Source organism: Heteronotia binoei, chromosome 9, assembly GCF_032191835.1.
Source record: "Heteronotia binoei isolate CCM8104 ecotype False Entrance Well chromosome 9, APGP_CSIRO_Hbin_v1, whole genome shotgun sequence".
NCBI lineage: Eukaryota > Metazoa > Chordata > Lepidosauria > Squamata > Gekkonidae > Heteronotia > Heteronotia binoei.
This window is the reverse complement of record NC_083231.1, coordinates 121,363,117-121,383,351: the sequence shown is the minus strand read 5'-3', so window position 1 is coordinate 121,383,351 and position 20,235 is coordinate 121,363,117. Positions and strand designations below refer to the sequence as shown.

Below are 20,235 nucleotides of genomic sequence, written 5' to 3'. Positions count from 1 at the left end.
ACATAAGAACATGAGAGAAGCCATGTTGGATCAGGCCAGTGGCCCATCCAGTCCAACACTCTGTGTCACATAAGAACATAAGAGAAGCCATGTTGGATCAGGCCAATGGCCCATCCATTCCAACATTCTGTGTCACATAAGAACATGAGAGAAGCCATGTTGGATCAGGCCAATGGCCCCTCCAGTCCAACACTCTGTGTCACATAAGAACATAAGAGAAGCCCTGTTGGATCAGGCCAGTGGCCCATCCAGTCCAACACTCTGTGTCACATAAGAACATAAGAGAAGCCATGTTGGATCAGGCCAACGGCCCATCCAGTCCAACGCTCTGTGTCACACAGTGGCCTAAAAAACCCAGGGTCCGTCAGGATATCCACCAGTGGGGCCAGGACACTAGAAGCCCTCCCACTGTCCCCCCCACCCCAAGCACCAAGAATACAGAACATCACTGCCCCAGACATAATAACATAAGAGAAGCCATGTTGGATCAGGCCAATGGCCCATCCAATCCAACACTGTCACAGTGGCCAAAAAACCCAGGTGCCATTAGGAGATCCACCAGTGAGGCCAGGACACTAGAAGCCCTCCCACTGTGCCCCCCCAAGCACCAAGAATACAGAGCATCCCTGCCCCAGACAGAGAGTTCCAAAGATAAGCTGTGGCTAAGAGCCACTGATGGACCTCTGCTCCAGATGTTGATCCAATCCCCTCTTGTACCTGACTATGCTTGCAGCCGCCACCACCTGCAAGCATAGCCAGCTTCAGTAGCTCACCGCTTTAATTCCAGCGGCTCGCAAAGTAGAATTTTTGCTCACAAGACTCTGCAGCTTAGAGGGAACATGGGTTGTGTGTTGCTAACAATTAAGAGGCGCCTGTTCATGACAAGTCCGGGCTAGGATTTCCACCCTCCTTCTTCATTAACTGAACCTGCCATTTTCTATATTTAAAAAAAAAACACCTGTGAATTTGAGACTGATTCACAAGGGACCCAGGCCTCATTTTGCTCGCCGATTTTTTTTTTAAAATGCAGAAGCTCCACTTGCCCGCATCCACAACCCCGCCTCGGAGTCCTCCCCCCACCCCCTCCAGATTTTTCACGCTGCATCGAATGAATCAGACGGCAATTTAAAACGTCCCCAAAATTTGCACGGAGATGAAGATGCGGATTAGCAGGAAAGCCGCCTAGCCAAAGATCTGTACGGATGTCAAACGGGCAGAGGAACGTCAGAGCAGCCCTCCTGGATCGCACCAAAGGTTCTTTCTCACACAGTGGCCAACTGGGTATGTCCGGAATGTTTGCGAGCAGGGCAAAGCAGTGGAAATTGCAGCCGGCTTATAGGGTTTTCCTCAAGGCAAGAGCCCCGTGGCGCAGAGTGGTAAAGCTGCAGTACGGCAGTCTGAACTCTCTGCTCACAACCTGAATTCGATCCCGGCGGAAGCTGGGTTCAGATAGCCGGCTCAAAGTTGACTCAGTCTTCCATCCTTCCGAGGTCAGTCAAATGAGTACCCAGCTTGCTGGGGGGGGGGGGGGGAAGCGTAGATGACTGGGGAAGGCAAAAGTCTGCCGCGAAAATGTTGCGAAAAGCAACGTCACACCAGAGTCGGAAATTATTGATGCTTGCACAGGGGACTACCTTGACCTTTTTAATACAGGGTTTTCAAGGCCAGAGATGTTTTGGCCATCGCTTGCCTCTGCAGAGTCTTCCTTGGAGGAAGTTAGAGGAGATTGTGAGCCGCTCTGAGACTCTTCGGAGTGGAGGGTGGGATATAAATTCAATATCTTCATCTACCTCACAGGGTGTCTGTTGTGGGGGAGGAAGGGAATGGAGATTGTGAGCTGCTCTGAGACTCTTCGGAGTGGAGGGCGGGATATAAATCCAATATCTTCATCTACCTCACAGGGTGTCTGTTGTGGGGGAGGAAGGTGAAGGAGATTGTGAGCTGCTCTGAGACTCTTCGGAGTGGAGGGCGGGATATAAATCCAATATCTTCATCTACCTCACAGGGTGTCTGTTGTGGGGGAGAAAGGAAAAGGAGATTGTGAGCCGCTCTGTGACTCTTCGGAGTGGAGGGCGGGATATAAATCCAATATCTTCATCTACCTCACAGGGTGTCTGTTGTGGGGGAGGAAGGTAAAGGAGATTGTGAGCCGCTCTGAGACTTTTCAGCGTGGAGGGTGGAATATAAATCCAATATCTTCATCTACCTCACAGGGTGTCTGTTGTGGGGGAGGAAGGTAAAGAAGATTGTGAGCCGCTCTGAGACTCTTCGGAGTGGAGGGTGGGATATAAATCCAATATCTTCATCTTCTTCTGCATAGGGACCCTGGACTTTCCTGGTCTTCCTTCCAAATACTAACTAAAGCTCACCCTGCTTAGCTTCTAAGATCTGACAAGGTCAGTCTAGCCTGAGCCACCCAGGTCAAGGGAGCAGGTGAACAGAGGTGGTCTGCCACTGCCTGCCTCTGCAGAGTCTTCCTTGGTGGTCTCCCATCCAAGTACTTGCCAGAGTTTGCCCCGCTTAGCTTCTGAGATCTGGTGAGATTGCGCTAGCCTGGGCCATCCAGGTTGGGCCACAGAGACCTTTGTTATTAAGCAGCGGCTGGATGAACACGTCTCAGGGATGCTCTAGGCCAGGGGTGTCAAACTCCTTTGTTACAAGGGCCGGATATGACAAAAATGCCACTTTGTCAGGTTAGGCTATGTGTGTCATAAAACGTAATGCCAGGTAGCAGTGATATAGACTTTATAAAGGACACAGACAAACACAATTAAAGATTTTTTTTATCTCTCCCACGTGATCGAGGGAACTGGGGAAAGGAAGCGCTGGCTCTTTCCTTCCCTCCCCAGCAGAGGGGGCAGAGCCTCAGCCAATATAAGGAAGAGAGGCTTAGCTCAGTAGCTCTGCTGTGCGATTGAGAGAGCCTGGAAAAACAAGCTCTGCCTTCCCCCCCCAAGGGAGGAGCCTCAGCCAATGGAGAAAACAGAGGCTTTGCTCTGTAGTTCCTGTGCGATTGAGAGAGCCTGGCAGAGCTAACCGCGATGCAGAAGAAAGCAAGAGAGAGGGAGATGAAAGCAGACTTGCTCGCGGGCCTGATAGGAACCCTCCAGGGGCCTGATCTGGCCCTTGGGCTGCACGTTTGACACCGCTGTTCTAGGCTGATCCTGCACTGAGCGGGGGGTTGGACTCGATGGCTTGTATGGCCCCTTTCTACTCTGTGATTCGAAGATTCTACGAAGCTGCCCGCCATTGGAATTCAGAGGGCTCTCAGCAAGTTCTTGAGAACATCCAAATGAAGTGTCTGGGCTAAGCTCCAAGGAGACGGGGTTCTACAGGTGGGAGCCTTCCATGGATAGTTTTCAGGTGGGAGCAGGATTTACATCTTGCCCCTCACTTGGAGTCTCAGAGTGTCTGAGGGCTCTCTCAGCCTCACCTACCCCACAGGGTGTCTGTTGTGGGGAGAGGAAGGGAAGGAGACTGTAAGCTGCTCTGGGACTCTGAGGGAACGACAAGGTATAAATCCGATCTCCTCTTCCTCTTCTTGATCAAAGCAGGAGGCAAGTTGCACCTTGAAGACCAACCGATTTTTCTTTAGAGCGTCAGCTTTCGTGTGCTCTTAAGCACACTTCCTCAGACGAGGAATCCAGCACAGGGAGCAAAGCCATACATAGCTGAGCAGAGCCATACAGAGCTGGTAGGCAGTGGCCCAGAATGCAACATGGTACAGATTTAAGAACCAATGAGAGTGAAGTAAAATTATCTGGTAGGCAGTGGTTTAGAATGTAAAATGGTACAATGACGGAATCGTCAAATGAACAAATTAAGCCAACTTTTGATCTGAGAAGCATGAGCACGCGAAAGCAACATAACAGCAGTATGCAGTAAATTTAACAAATTGAGCAAACCTTTGATCTGAGTAGCAGGAGCATGCGAAAGCAACAAAACAGTAGTATGTCAAAATGTGAGATTGTCTGTCAATGACAATGGGAGATGGGTTCAATATATGTAATGGGATAAGCAACCAAAGTCCCTATTTGAGTGTGTCAATACAGCTAAAAGAGAAATATGTTGGATAGTGATTTTCTTGTCCGCCTAATTTACTTTTTAACATGTAAGCATCATTCTAGTTTGCCATAAGAAAAAGGAATACAATAAAATATAGTGAAAATGGGTAAAGCATATGTAATCAGATATACAGCCAATATCCCTATTTTGAGTATGTCAATACAAATAATTATACTGATACACAATTCTAAAAGAGAAACACCTTGGAATACTGTGGATGTATAGCTATACTCACTGAGAATGGGTTTAGCATCTGTCATGAGATAAAAAAAACCAATATCCCTGTTCAGTCTTGGGAAGGTTTCATAATAATTTGTAATTCCAAGTTTCATAATAATTTGTAATTCAGCAATTTCTCTCTCCATTCTGTTCTTGAAGTTCCTTTGCAGTAAAACAGCTACCTTGAGGTCACCCATTGAATGCCCTTCTTGATGTGCCCATATTTTTCCTTGCAGGGACTTTTTTATTCCTTAAAAAGCCACCTTTACCTGCTGCCTTAAGCAGCACAGTCTGGTATCAAGAGCCAAGCCGGGGGACGGGAGGGTGGGAGGGGCTAGGACCTTTTCTTTTGCCTGCAGCCTGTTCTTGGATAGACAGTTTATTTATGGTCACAGACCAATTGAAATACAAGAATTTACAAGCTTCAACACCAACTATAAAGTCTATACTATAATAAGTATTAGGATAGACGATTGTCTTAAAATGTTCAGTATAAGAGTTAAGAACATAAGAGAAGCCATGTTGGATCAGGCCAATGGGCCATCCAGTCCAACACTCTGTCACACAGTGGCCAAAATTTTTTTATATATATATACACGCATATATATATACACACACATATATATATATATATATATATATATACATATATATATATATATATATATATATATATATATACATATATACATATATATATATACATATATACATACATATATATATATACATATATATATACATATATATATACGCATATATATATACACACACACACTGTGGCTAATAGCCACTGATGGACCTGTGCTCCATATTTTTATCTAACCCCCTCTTGAAGCTGGCTATGCTTGTAGCTGCCACCACCTCCTGTGGCAGTGAATTCCACATGTTAATCACTCCTTTTATCCGTTCTAACCCGACTGCTCAGCAATTTCATTGAATGCCCACGAGTTCTTGTATTGTGAGAAAGGGAGAAAAGGACTTCTTTCTCTACCTTCTCCATCCCATGCAGAATCTTGTAATCTCTATCATATCACCCCACAGTTGATGTTTCTCCAAGCTAAAGAGCCCCAAGCGTTTTAACCTTTCTTAACCTTTAATAATTCTAGTTGCCCTTTTCTAGACTTTTTCCAATGCTATAATATCCTTTTTGAGGTGCGGTGACCAGAATTGCACACAGTACTCCAAATGAGACCGCAACGTCGATTTATACAGGGGCAATATTATACTGGCTGATTTGTTCTCAATTTCCTTCCTAATAATTCCGAATAAAATAACTTATTCCTTCCTAATAAAATGATCTGGTTTTCATCTGAAAGCATGAGATTTAGGCTGCGATCACACACGTTAACTAATGCACTTTCCAACTGGATTTCACTTGTGTGAACTGGCAAAACCCAGTTGAGAAGTGCATTGAAAGTGGATTGAAAAGGCATTATTTAGTGTGTGTGATTGCAGCCTAAGACGTTCTTATTCCAGCAGGCCAGAATTTGCCCTTAATATAGGCTCTATATACATTTCACACGGGCTTCTTTATCCCGGGAACACCTAAGAATCATGTGCGTAGTGAATTCAACTTCCCCTGTTCTCAAAAGAGCACCCCCCCCCGCAGCTCTTCACGGGTCCCCAGATGTCTCTCCCCCCCAATCCTGCCTCCTTCTCGAAAACCGTCTCTCCCGCTGACTCAAGCCGGGCTAATTACAGGCCTCCTCGCGGCAGTCCTGACACGGGGACAATTGGGCCACTCCCCAGTCGGCGGCTCAACCGCTTTGCCGTGGCAACGCTGCCAAGCACACAGTCTCAGCTGGGAAGGCAGGGGTGGGGTGGGTGGCGCATCAAACACTTGTGGGTCGCAATCTCCTTTTACCTCCCCCGCCCACCCATCCTGTGAGGTGGGTGGGGTTGAGAGAACTCTTACAGCAGCTGCCCTTTCAAGGACAACTCCCTCCCCCGCCCAGGGCCGTAGCCAGGATTTTAAAAGTGGAGGGGGGCATTTTTAAAAGTCAGGGGGGGGGGCCCTTTCCCATCCATTGCAGGGCTTACTGCTTCTCAGAAGCTTTCTGGGGTAGGGGCAAAAGCTGGAGGCTCTGAAAGCAGCCAAGTTGAGCCAGCCAACCATAAAACTTTGGAGTCAAGGAGGGACTTCACCTTGCGGGCAAGCAGTGGGGTTTCCTTCCCCCTCCCTCTCCCCCACCCTGGCACTTTGCAACCAACAGCTCCATCTGCCCCGCCCCCCGCAGCCCATTCCATGCAGGTTTCTCCGCTTTCTTCTCCTCCACCTCCCTCCTCTCCACCTGCTGTTTGTGCTACCGCAGTTCCGCTTAGCTCTCCCTGCTCCAGCTACTGCTGACGACACTTTGATGGCTCAGCCATGGCAAAAAAAGGGGAAAACAGAATCGGCTTCCTGGAAATCAGGGGGCCAATGCCCCCGCAGGCCCCGCTGTGGCTACAGGCCTGCCCCCACCTCTCTCCTCCTCAGACTAGAGGAAGACAGCGGTCATCGGCTTACATGTCTGCTGTCTTTTCACTGTTGTTTTGCACAATATGTGAGCCCAGAAACTTCTGGTGCACCACCAAGGGTCATACCTAGTGGTCCGGAAGAAGAAGATGATATTGGATTTATATCCCACCCTACACTCTGAATCTCAGAGTCTCAGAGCAGGTCACAATCTCCTTTACCTCCCCCACCCACAACAGATAACCTGTGAGGTAGGTGGGGCTGAGAGAGCTCTCCCAAAAGCTGCCCTTTCAAGAACCACTCCTATGAGAGCGATGGTTGACCCATAGTGCAGGAGTGGGGGAATCAAACCCGGTTATTTATTTATTATTTTATTTATTTGAACATGAACATATGAAGCTGCCTTATACTGAATCAGACCCTTGGTCCATCAAAGTCAATATTATCTTCTCAGACTGGCAGTGGCTCTCCAGGGTCTCCAGCTGAGGTTTTTCACACCTACTTGACTGGACCCTTTTTGGAGATGCCAGGGATTGAACCTGGGACCTTCTGCTTCCCAAGCAGATGCTCTACCACTGAGCCACAGCCCCATTCATGGCTCTCCAGGGTCTCAAGCTGAGGTTTTTCACACCTATTTGCCTGGACCCTTTTTTGGAGATGCCAGGGATTGAACCTGGGACCTTCTGCTTCCCAAGCAGATGCTCTACCCCTGAGCCACTGTCCCTCCCCAATTTTATTGGATTTATATCCCGCCCACCCCGCTGAAACAGGCTCAGGGCGGCTCACAACAGCAACACTTCTCCCAGGTCAGAGTCCGCACGCTTAACCACTACACCAAACTGGCTCTCAAGAAGAAGAAGAAGAATTCCGCTTTTTAAGGTGGCTTTTTAAGGAATAAAAAAGTCCCTGCAAGGAAAAATGCTGAAGAAGAGGAAGAAGAAGAAGATGATGATATTGGATTTATATCCCGTCCTTCTCTCTGAATCTCAGAGTCTCAGAGCAGTTGCAATCTCCTTCCCTCTCTCCCCATATCAGACTCCCTGTGAGGTAGGTGGGGCTGAGGGAGCTCTGAGAGAGCTGTGGTAGGTCCAAGGTCATCCAGCTGGTGATCGTAACAGGCATCCTTGAATCTTTTATGTGTTTACTCCACCCTTCCCCCTTCAAGAAGCTCAGGCTCATGTATAGTAGGAATCCCCAACCTTCTGGAATTCTGACACAAGGTGGCGGCTGGTGGAGAGCCAGTTTGGTGTAGTGGTTAAGTGTGCGGACTCTTATCTGAGAGAACCGGGTTTGATTCCCCACTCCTCCACTTGCACCTGCTAGCATGGCCTTGGGTCAGCCATAGCTCTGGCAGAGGTTGTCGTTGAAAGGGCAGCTGCTGGGAGAGCCCTCTCCAGCCCCACCCACCTCACAGGGTGTTTGTTGTGGGGGAGGAAGGGAAAGGAGATTGTGAGCTGCTCTGAGACTCTTTGGAGTGAAGGGCGGGATATAAATCCAATATCTTCATCTACCTCACAGGATGTCTGTTGTGGGGGGGAGGAAGGTAAAGGAGATTGTGAGTCGCTCTGAGACTCTTCGGAGTGGAGCGCGGGATATAAATCCAATACCTTCATCTACCTCACAGGGTGTCTGTTGTGGGGGAGGAAGGGAAAGGAGATTGTGAGCCGCTCTGAGACTCTTCGGAGTGGAGGGCGGGATATAAATCCAATATCTTCATCTACCTCACAGGGTGTCTGTTGTGGGGGAGGAAGGGAAAGGAGATCGTGAGCCGCTCTGAGACTCTTTGGAGTGGAGGGCGGGATATAAATCCAATATCTTCATCTACCTCACAGCGTGTCTGTTGTGGGGGGGGGAGGTAAAGGAGATTGTGAGCCGCTCTGAGACTCTTCGGAGTGGAGGGCGGGATATAAATCCAATATCTTCCTCTTCTTCTACAACCAGAAAATGGCTGCCACAGGAGGCGGGACCAAACCCCAAATGTCGGGAAGTTAGATGACACAACAAGAAATACAAGCTAGTGACCAATTTACGAAGAAATATATAGAAACCGGTCCAAATGTCCAAAACCTGTACATTCAAGTCCCAAAGTAGTGTGGAGACAAACCAATCGATTAAGTACTTGTTTCTTTCCAGTCTTCATCAGACCTGGGACCGATATTGATTCAACTATATAGATTCTTACATAATTTTTTTAAAAAAAGAGGATGCAGAGCGTCTCCAGAAGCAATTTCACATCGGCTACAGCTCAGTATGAGGCTTCTCGCGCAAGTAAAGAGTAAATTGGTCTCTAGCTTGTATTTTTTGTTGTGTTATCCGTTCTCGTGACCTCTCTCGGATTGTATTCTATTCCATTTTGGGAAGGTAGATGAAGCAGAACTTCAGTCGCAAGTCTTCAGCACTGCAGGCGGAAGACTCGTTTCACCGGATGTCTTTCCCAATGAGCACACTGGTTGAAAATATTTTTTTCAATACACACAGCTGACAGCGTTCTTGTGCAGTCCTGCTAAAAAAAAAAAGCCCTGGAAATCTGGATCTCCCCATGTGCGTCTAAACCAGTCCACACAGAAACAACGATAGATTGCTGCCTGAAAATCCTTGCTCGAATGCCTCCCACTGCTTCGGCCCGGGTTTGCCGACACGACTCCGGGTTTCGTTCTGAACGTCCACCTTCTCCCTTGGCCAGAGCCCCAATCCACCTACTTACCGGTAGGTGACGGCTTGAAGTGCCCGGCAGTAGCAGCTAGCGAGCCAGAGAGAGCGATCCGTCAAGATGTTGGGGCAGTGAGAAATCCGGAGGATCAAGAGGTTGCTCCCGGTGGCCTTTAACAAGGATTCCAGGCCGGCTTCTAGGCAGCCCCTGGGGAGAAGAACCGGACAGCATCATACAACCACAACGCATCTATGTTGGATGTTCACAACCTGGAATTTCGTTCAGCACACGCCAGTGCTTCCTAATGATGTTGCAGATTTTATGAGACATTCCGGTATATTCTAAACCCCACCTAATTTTACTATATGGGTAAACAGATCTGGGCTACTGACAGAATCAGCTCTGCATCTTGCAGCAGTTATAACTTCTCCAGGGTAACCTCGATTATAATTATATAGTGAACCCATCTCCCATTGTCATTGACAGACAATCTCACATTTTGACATACTACTGTTTTGTTGCTTTCGCAGGCTCAGTTTGTTAATTTTACTGCATACTGCTCTTTTGTTGCTTTCGCATGCTCATGCTACTTGGATCAAAGGTTTGCTGAATTTGTTAATTTTACTGCATACTGCTCTTTTGTTGCTTTCACGTGCTCATGCTACTCAGATCAAAGGTTTGCTCCATTTGTTCTTGTGACTATTCTGTCATTGTACCCTTTTACATTCTCAACCACTGCCTACTAGATCATTTGACTTCACTGTCATTGGTTCTTAAATCTGTACCATGTTGCGTTCTGGGCCACTGCCTACCAGCTCTGTATGGCTCTGCTCAGCTCTGTATGGCTTTGCTCCCTGTGCTGGATTCCTCGTCTGACGAAGCGTGCTTAAGAGCACGCGAAAGCTTCCGTTCTAAAGAAAAATGGGTTGGTCTTAAAGGTGCCACTTGACTCCTGCTTTGTTCACCCGATTAGAAAAGTCAACTGCTAATCTGCTGTGTTCTTCTTTATAATGGCCCCAGTCAGTGCTATTTTTACGCAGCCTTATAAATTGCCCATAACGTAAATGTTTTACGTAAATGCAAGGGGTGAAAAGAAGAAAAACAGAAATAGGAGTTCTTGTCAGTAGCCTTAGGATATGGTTTAACTGCTAATTTGCTGTTGTCCTATATGCCACTGTATCCAAAAATGGAATAGAATTTGTTCCCACAGCATACTGGAGAGGCAGTTTGGTGTAGTGGTTAAATGTGTGAACTCTTATCTTGGAGAACCGAGTTTGATTCCCCCACTCCTCCACTTGCAGCTGCTGGAATGGCCTTGGGTCAGCCAGAGCTCTCTAATCTGGGAGAACCGGGTTGGATTCCCCACTCCTCCACTTGCAGCTGCTGGAATGGCCTTGTGTTAGCCATAGCTCTGGCAGAGGTTGTCCTTGAAAGGGCAGCTGCTGTGAGAGTCCTCTCCAGCCCCACCCACCTCACAGGGTGTCTGTTGTGGAGGGGGGAGGTAAAGGAGATTGTGAGCCGCTCTGAGACTCTTCGGAGTGGAGGGCGGGATATAAATCCAATATCTTCATCTACCTCACAGGGTGTCTGTTGTGGGGGGGAGGAAGGTAAAGGAGATTGTGAGCCGCTCTGAGACTCTGAGAGTGGAGGGCAGGATATAAATCCAATACCTTCTTCTTCTTCTTCTTATACGACAACTCAATATGCTCACGTAAACCCTTCATACATTGGGGAGGCCAAGCTTGCTTAACGTAAGAGCCGCACAGAAGAAATGTCAGATGTTTGAGAGCTGCAAGGCGTGAACGTCAGATGTTTGGGCGCCACAAGGAAGGGAGGCAAACCGATAGAAGGAGGGCACAGGGAGGGAGAGGCAGAAAGAAAGCAACTTCAACTTTAAATTGGGGAGGGACGGTGGCTCAGTGGTAGAGCATCTGCTTGGGAAGCAGAAGGTCCCAGGTTCAATCCCTGGCATCTCCAAAAAAGGGTCCAGGCAAATAGGTGTGAAAAACCTCAGCTTGAGATCCTGGAGAGCCGCTGCCAGTCTGAGAAGACAATACTGACTTTGATGGACCCAGGGTCTGATTCAGTAGAAGGCAGCTCCATATGTTCATATATGTTGTAAATCTCTTCTCCAAACTGCCGGCTGGCTTAGCTCGCAGAAGTGAATGAAAGAAACCAGTGCCTACTGCGAGCTGGCCAACAGGGCGGTGAGGGCTTTGAGCGCAACGCCACATGTGTGAAAGAGCCACGTGTGGCTCCCGCGCCACAGCTGGGCTGCCCATGAACGAAAGGTTGGCACTCATACATGAAATGGCCCCATTGGAGCAAATGTATCTGTACTCGTAGAGCTCCCTAAAGTGGCTCATAGACTCCATGGGCCAGATGTAAAAGTTGTTGTGGACCCAGAAGCCACCCCTCTTCCAGTTTCAGCACGGAGGGGTTTTTTCCCCTTCTCTCCCTTTCACTCACCGTGTGCTTTTCATATAGTCCTCCCGCGTCTCCTTCTTCCCCCTCTGGCGGGGCTTGAGGTTCTGGAGGGTGAGAGAGTGCGTCTGGGTGCACCATTGCGACAGCATTACCAGGAACTGTGGGAAGGGCAAAGAAAGAGCAGCTCTCAGCCACGGAAGGCCTTCCTGTGGGGACCAGAGCCTCTGAACGTGGGATCGGTTTCTTTGTGCTAGAAGGCACCTGCTGAAATGTCACCAGCAGGTGTGGGGCCAACTGAAGGAAGGCCATGCCTGAACGGAACCTATTGCACTTTTGGAACTCACTGCCACAAGATGCAGCAAAGGCCATCAGATCAAATGGCTTCAAAGTTTCTTTAGATCAGTTCGGCGGGTGCAGGAATGGCGATAGCTACCAGGCACAGAGCAAGAGGGGTAGGATCTCTTGGAGCATCAGTGTTAGAACAACAGACTGACGATGTCTTTTGCTCAGTCCTTCGACTACAAACATCGTAGAGAAAGACAGCTAGCTAGGTTCATATCAGTTTCCTTCCTGTCTGGTTCTGCTTTCACTCACACTCTCTAACCATAACAACATAAGAGAAGCCATGCTGGACCAGGCCAATGGCCCATCCAGTCCAACACTCTGTGTCACACAGTGGCCAAAAATGTTTATATATATATATATATATACACACACACACACTGTGGCTAATAGCCACTGATGGACCTCTGCTCCATATTTTTATCTAAACCCCTCTTGAAGGTGGCCATGCTTGTGGCCGCCACCACCTCCTGTGGCAGTGAATTCCACATGTTAATCCCCCTTTCGGTGAAGAAGTACTTCCTTTTATCCGTTTTAACCTGTCTGCTCAGCAATTTCATCGAATGCCCACGAGTTCTTGTATTGTGAGAAAGGGAGAAAAGTACCTCTTTCTCTACTTTCTCCATCACATGCATTAACCAGTAGAATGTAACTCAGGAAACTTCCTTCTTCTTCCTTGCATGCACCAGGAGGAACAACATGGTGTCTTTCTCCCTGATCTAAATGAAGCAGATGGCATACCACAATCCAAAGCCATCCAGTTAGCTAGAATAGTTTATGGGGTCATGCTAACACTTCACTTCAGTGCTATGCTTCACTTCAGTTTTTAGACTTCTGGTTGGTTCTACAATCCTTTTCCCATTGCATTGTTTACTGAATGCCCCATCTGATTATTGTATTGACTCGCTCTGTGTAACCCACTTGAGTCCAAGTGACCACAGATAACTGACCACAAATAACATAACCGCAAATACCACAAATACAAAGACTGACCCCAAATAACATAAACAAACAAACAAATAAAAACAAATTTCATTTCACCCAAAGATCTGTACACGTTTAGCACCCAGTTGAAGAGCATCCAGTGGCCCCGTGGCGCAGAGTGGTAAAGCAGCAGTACTGCAGTACTGTGGTCTGAACTCTTTGCTCATGACCTGAGTTCGATTCCAGCGGAAGCTGGATTCAGGTAGCCGGCCAAGGTTGACTCAGCCTTACATCCTTCCAAGGTCAGTCAAAGGAGTACCCAGCTTGCTGGGGGAAAGCGTAAAAGACTGGGGAAGGCAATGGCAAACCACCCCGTCAAAAGTCTGCTGTGAAAACGTTGTGAAAGCAACGTCACCCAGAGTCGGAAACGACTGGTACTTGCACAGGGGACCTTTCCTTTCCTTAAGAGCATCCCCACAGTGTGAAACAAAGCTGCGTGAGAAAAGTGTAGGGCTCTTCGAGCGAAATGAAATCTCATTTCCCACTGCACCAGCCTTTCTTGTCCCTGAATTTGTATTGGTGCGGTGCTCTTTTCGGCATTCTGCTATTGCTTGGGAAACGAACTTTTTTTAGAGCACGCTAAGACAGGTATATATATAGATAGATACAGATTATATATAGATACGGATGTATGGATGCAATTTTAGCTATGTTTTTTTTCACTGGCTCAGGCCTGCCTCATCTGACTGAAAACCACTCTCCATGGTAGCTCGATTACCTCAGCTTCTCTCAGCGGTCCTTTCAACCGGAGAAACCGGAGGTTGAAATGGAGACTTCCTGAAGCTCTCCCACTGAGTTGTGGTCTTCTTTAGCGTAGCTAAGCCCCCAGTGGGAAAAGGTGACCCCCAACTCCCACTCCATGCTTCAGAGCAGGGGCAGGAGAAAAATTAAGGAATCAAAGCAGCCTTATGTACTTGCCAGAAGCCCGCACAGGAAGTGACAAAGGGTAGGCCTAGGAATCACCAGAAACTCTATGGTTTTACCCTGTGTCACTTCCTGTATATTTCCAAGTCAGTACATGATGATTTTTTTTTTAGATTGCCCCCCTGCAACCCTCCCTTCGGCTGCCACTGCCTCACAATTCTATGCCCATCACTTCTTTTGCCCAACTTTACAATAAAGGTGACTCTGGCTGGGAAAAGTCATTGCTGGTCAAATCCCCTTCTTTGCATGTCCCTGTTTGGGCAGGGCTGTGGCTCTGTGGCAGAGCATCCGCTCGGCATGCCGAAGGTTCCCGGTTCGGTCCCTGGCATGTCCAGGACAACATTTGGTAGCAGGCGATGTGAAAGACTTCAACTTGAGACCCTGGAGAGCAGCTGCCGGTCTGAGTAGACAATACTGACCTTGATGGGCCCGAGGTGTGATTCAATACAAGGCAGCTTCACAAGTTCGTACCTTCGAGGACACCCTAGCGTTCTCCAGCAGCACTCGGGTCCAGACGGCAGGGTGCCGGGCCACAAATTTCCAGTCCTTGCAAACCTCCGCGGCCCTGAGCAGAGTCTTCGTGTCGAGGTATGTGAAGATGCAGAAGAGGGCGGCTCGCATTTTGAGGATCTCGGGGCGGATGACCTCGTTGGATCGAGCTGGGCTGCCTCTCTCTGGCCGGATGGCCTTCCCGCCTCCCCCGTCAGACCGGGCTGTGAAAAAGGAGTAGGCAAGAAGAGATGGCCAATCATAACTGTCCACCTTTTCTCAGGCTAAAAACAGATGCCTTTGGAAGCCTCAGATGCCTCTCCTGACCCCCGTTCCCCCCAAATTGCCCCAACACAGAACTTGTCTGCCAGAAGGTTAGCATTGAATCATTTGGGGGAGGGGAATTAAAAGAAAACCAAAGGAGGCAGGGAAGGGCAGTGTCTGTGCTCAGTGACAGCATGGATTCATCAGGCTAAGAACTGCCTGCAGCCAGCTCTCAGCCAGTAATTGAACATCCAGCTGCACTGAGCCAGAAGGAGAACAAGAGATCAGGCTACCAGCTGATCAGGAGTCACAGCCTATAGCTGAAACTGGCTCTGAAGCTGGAAATAAGTCTTCAGAAGCCACTCCCAGCCCACCTAGATCACCCACACCCTTGCAGTGCTGACACTGTCAGATGCTTAGAGCTACAAGAGAGGAGGAGAAGTGCTAAACTCATGGCCCATCAGCTGTCAGTGGAAGAGATGAGTGAGTCGTTTCAGGATGACTGCCAAGGAATTGGCTGAGAGTTTAGCTCGTTAAGACATGGCAGGGAGAAGCAGCAGGTTGTGGACACAACAAGTACACTTTGCTACTGAGCCATCAGCCTGGCCGCTATTGGACATCTGCAACCTTGGACTGGACCTGACAAATGGCTTTTCTGGAACCCCTAGACTGGACTTTGGTAAGCCTACTCTGACTTTTGAACTGGACTTTTGTTTATTCTCTGCAGTCTTGCTTCTGCCCTGCCCTGCTGAACATCAACCCTTGCCCCAGAGAAGGACCTGGAAGTGATGGGCAGGGTTGGTGGGATGACTGGCATGGTAGGAAGTCGTAAGAACATAAGAGAATCCATGTTGGCTTCCCACTGCCACTTGCACTAGTAGCAGACAAGTGATGATCTGATTGGGGGGCAAGAGTGGGAGGGCGTCTGGAGTTTTGGCCTCGCTGTTGCCCCCTGGGTTTTGGCCACTGTGTGACACAGAGTGTTGGACTGCATGGGCCATTGGCCTGATCCAACATGGCTTCTCTTATATCTGGGGCAGTGATTCTTGGGGGGCAAAAGTGGAAGGGCTTCTGGAGTTTTGGCCTCGCTGGTGGACCTCTTGATGGCCCCTGGGTTTTGGCCATTGTGTGACACAGAGTGTTGGACTGGATGGGCCACTGGCTTGATCCAACATGGCTTCTCCTATGTTCTTAGTTTCTATTAACAACAAGGGATAGAGGGAACACTGTCTGGACCAATGATGCTCTGTCTTTTTGGCACTCAGGGGCCAGCAGTGGGATGGCTGGCCTTTCTGGTAGACCTCCTGATGGCACCTGGGTTTTGGCCACTGTGTGACACAAGGAGTTGAACTGGATGTGCCACTGGCCTGTTCCTACATGGTGTCTCATGTTCCTAAGAGCAGAGGTCCATGAGTAGCTATTAGCCACAAGGTATAGCTGGAACATTCTTTCTGGGGCAGGGATGTTCTGCATTCTTGGTGCTTGGAGGACAACAGTGGGAGGGCTTCTGAAGTTCTGGCTTCAGAACATGACTTCTTTTATATTCTTATGTCCGGGGCAGTGATGCTCTGTATTCTTGGCTTTGGGGGGGCATAGCTAAGAGCAGAGGTCCATGAGTAGCTATTAGTCACATGGTATAGCTGGAATACTCTTTCTGGGGCAGGGATGTTCTGCATTCTTGGTGCTTGGAGGACAACAGTGGGAGGGCTTCTGAAGTTCTGGCTCTGCTGGTGGACCTCCTGATGGGACCTGGGTTTTGGCCACTGGGTGACACAGAGTGTTGGACTAGATGGGCCACTGGCCCGATCCAACATGGCTTCCCAACATGTCCTTCAAGCATTCCCATCCCATTCCCATGGAAAAGACTCACCTGGTAACTTGGAGCTATTGCCAGGCCGGGCCAAATTCACCGGCTGCATCTCAGGCGGGACCCTGGGCTCGGTCTCCCACACCTCGGCCTCTGACTCGGTGGTCCTGGAGCCCACGTCCGAGATGTCTCCTTCCTCCCCCTCTGTGCTGTTGCGGTACGGCCTGTGGTGCCAGTTCTGGATCGCCTGTCTGCGCAGACCCACGTTGCGGCTGCCCAGCTTGTCGAACCCGCTGTCGGAGCCTCGGTTTTGATAAGGGTTGCCCTCGGCATTCTCGTCCCCCTGGTAGAGTTCAGGGCTGTCGCTGTCGTAGCAACCTGAGCTTTGGGAAACGGCTTTGGCACGGCTGGAGGCCCTGTGGGCAGAGGAAGGAGGAGTAGAAGAAGAAGAAGACCGCAGATTTATACCCTGCCCTCTCCGAATCAGAGACTCAAAGCGGCTTACAATCTCCCATATCTTCTCCCTCCACAACAGATACCCTGTGAGGTGGGTGAGGCTGAGAGGGCTCTAGAAGAAGAAGACTGCAGATTTATACCCCGCCCTTCTCTCCGAATCAGAGACTCAGAGCGGCTCACCATCTCCCATATCTTCTCCCTCCACAACAGATACCCTGTGAGGTGGGTGAGGCTGAGAGGGCTCTAGAAGAAGAAGAAGACTGCAGATTTATACCCCGCCCTTCTTTCTGAATCAGAGACTCAGAGCGGCTTACAATCTCCTATATCTTCTCCCTCCACAACAGATACCCTGGGTAAGGCTGAGAGGACTCTAGAAGAAGAAGAAGACTGCAGATTTATACCCTGCCCTTCTCTCCGAATCAGAGACTCAGAGCGGCTCACAATCTCCCATATCTTCTCCCTCCACAACAGATACCCTGTGAGGTGGGTGAGGCTGAGAGGGCTCTAGAAGAAGAAGGACTGCAGATTTATACCCTTCCCTTCTCGCCCAATCAGAGACTCAGAGCGGCTCACAATCTCCCATATCTTCTCCCTCCACAACAGATACCCTGTGAGGTGGGTGGGGCTGAGAGAGCTCTGACAGAAGGTGCCCTTTCAAGGACAACTCTGCGAGAGCTATGGCTGACCCAAGGCCATTCCAGCAGCTGCAAGCAGAGGAATGGGGAATCAAACTCGGGTTCTCCCTGATATGAGCCCATGCACTCAACCACTACACCAAACTGGCTCTCAGAAGGAGACAGAAGGAGGGCAGCTAGATTGAGCCCCGACCAGGATCTGCCCCTTGAAAGCAAGTTACTACAAAGAGAAAGTGAGCCTTTGGGGTCCCCATAAGTCAGCTATGACCTGACAATACTTCCCAACCCCCAGCAAAATAAAATTATGCGTTCCCGTGAACCCCTGCTGCTTCTCTTTCCTTCTAGGATGGCTTGCGCAGCCTAAATTGCAGCCACACTCCTGAAATTTAACAAGGAAGAAACAAGAAGGCGGTAGGGATGCAAAAACAGGCCAGCTCATAAGGAGATCTCTCACCCGGTGCTGGAAGATGATCTCTGGTTGGAAACGGCGTAGGAGCTGTGAGCAGTGGCCCCTGGGACGGAATGCCTGTCCCGCTGTTGAGACAAAGAGAGCGGAAACCGAAAATCTTTAGCCTGCATTTGACAGGTGGTATGATCACCATCTTCAAATACTTGAAGGGCTGTCCTATGGAGGATGGAGTGGAATTCTTTTCTGTGGCCCCAGAAGGTCGGACCAGAACCAATGGGTTGAAATTAAATTAAACGAGTTTCCGGCTCAACGTTAGGAAGGACTTCCTGACTGTTAGAGCGGTTCCTCAGTGGAACAGGCTTCCTCCTCGGGAGGTGGTGGGCTCTCCTTCCTTGGAGGTTTTGGAACAGAGGCTAGATGGCCATCTGACAACAATGGAGATCCTGTGAATTTAGGGGGAGGTATTTGTGGAAGGAAGGAAGGAAGGAAGGAAGGAAGGAAGGAAGGAAGGAAGGAAGGGAGGGAGGGAGGGAGGGAGGGAGGGAGGGAGGAAGGAAGGAAGGAAGGAAGGAAGGAAGGAAGGAAGGAAGGAAGGAAGGAAGGAAGGAAGGAAGGGAGGGAGGGAGGGAGGGAGAGAGGGAGGCAGGGAGAGAGGGAGGCAGGGAGGGAAGGAGGGAGGGAGGAAGGAAGGAAGGAAGGAAGGAAGGAAGGAAGGAAGGAAGGAAGGAAGGAAGGAAGGAAGGAAGGAAGGAAGGAAGGAAGGGAGGGAGGGAGGGAGGGAGGGAGGGAGGGAGGAAGGAAGGAAGGAAGGAAAATAGATGAGACCGGGAGAGGTGGAAAGAAAGCAACTTAAAATGCATTCTCCAAGCCACCAGCTGACTTGGCTTGGGTAAGTGATTTAAAGAGACAAATGCCATCTGGCTGAGAGTTGCAAGACATGAACATCAGATGTCTGAGAGCTGCAAGGAAGGCAGGCAAACAGAGTGGGGAGAAGGGAGGGAGGGAGGGAGAAGTGGAAAGAAAGCAAGTAACAGTAAATGCCTTCTCCAAGCTGCCAGCTGACTTGGTTTGAAGAAGTGACTGAAAGAGACCAACGTCATCTCCTAGCTGGCCAACGGGGCAGCGGGGGCTTCGGGAGCCGCGCAATAGGTGTGAAAGAGGCACGTGTGGTCTAGGCTATCAGGAAAGGGGAAAAAAAGACGTTCAGTTTTATATTTTGGAAAAGGAAACGAAAGCTTCTGTGGAAGGCTTGCAGCAGTGACTCATCTCGCAACAGCAGCCTCAGGTCTCTGCCTTCCAATCAATGGAGTTACACAGACAAGGGAGTTATAGATGCAGTTATCTACACAACTGCTTCGACGTGACATCGCCGTATGGCTCCCCTCCCCTTAACCGCCCGGGGACCAGCTGGAAAGTCGATATTTATGGGCAGACTCAGTTATATTTATAATGCTGCCTAACCTTGCATGAGAGCATCTATCTATCCGGCTCAGTACTGCTTATGACAAGTTAGGCAACAGTCCTGGGGAGACTAGATCAGTATATCTTTGCATAGTTCCTGGGGGCATACAGTGGTGGGGGTACAGCTGCGCTTGTGCCCTGCTTGGGAGGGTCTCCTGGGAACCTCTGGCTGGAGTTGCCACATAGCAGGGGCCTAGGGTTGCCAATCCCCAGGGGATCCCCCGGTTTGGAGGCCCTCCCCCCTACTTCAGGGTCATCAGAAAGTGGTGGGAGGGGAAGGAAATGGCTACTGGGAACTCTGTTATTCCCTATGGAGACTTATTTGCATAGGAAATAATGAAGAATTGATCCACGGGTATCTGGGGCTCTGGGGGGAGCTGTTTTTTGAGACAGAGGCACCAAATTTGGAGCATAGCATCCAGTGCCTCTCCCCAAAATGCCCTCCAAGTTTCAGAAAGATTGGAACCGGGGCTCCAATTTGATGAGCCCCAAAAGAAGGTGCCCCTATCCTTTATTATTTCCAATGGAAGGAAGGCATTTAAAAGGTGTGCGGTCCCTTTAAATGCTATGGCCAGAACTCCCTTGGAGTTCAGTTATGTTTGTCACACCCTTGCTCCTGGCTCTGCCCCCAAAGTCCCCAGATAT

The 20,235-nt window shown here is 49.3% G+C and overlaps 1 protein-coding gene and 1 non-coding gene across 2 annotated transcripts in view; both read right to left on the bottom strand.

The window, feature by feature from the left end:
- Nucleotides 1-20,235, bottom strand: part of FBXO41 (F-box protein 41) — a 74,506-nt gene that overhangs the window by 25,355 nt on the left and 28,916 nt on the right. Inside the window, exons 3-7 of the mRNA XM_060247201.1 lie at nt 18,175-18,254; nt 16,693-17,045; nt 14,541-14,782; nt 11,862-11,977; nt 9,447-9,599 (exon numbers count right to left, since the gene is read on the bottom strand). Of these exons, the coding sequence (XP_060103184.1) occupies nt 9,447-9,599; nt 11,862-11,977; nt 14,541-14,782; nt 16,693-17,045; nt 18,175-18,254 (944 nt within the window). The remainder of the gene's footprint in view (nt 1-9,446; nt 9,600-11,861; nt 11,978-14,540; nt 14,783-16,692; nt 17,046-18,174; nt 18,255-20,235) is intronic.
- TRNAP-GGG (transfer RNA proline (anticodon GGG)) lies at nt 7,261-7,332 on the bottom strand. Its single transcript has one exon. It is a non-coding gene; the product is annotated as a tRNA-Pro (tRNA).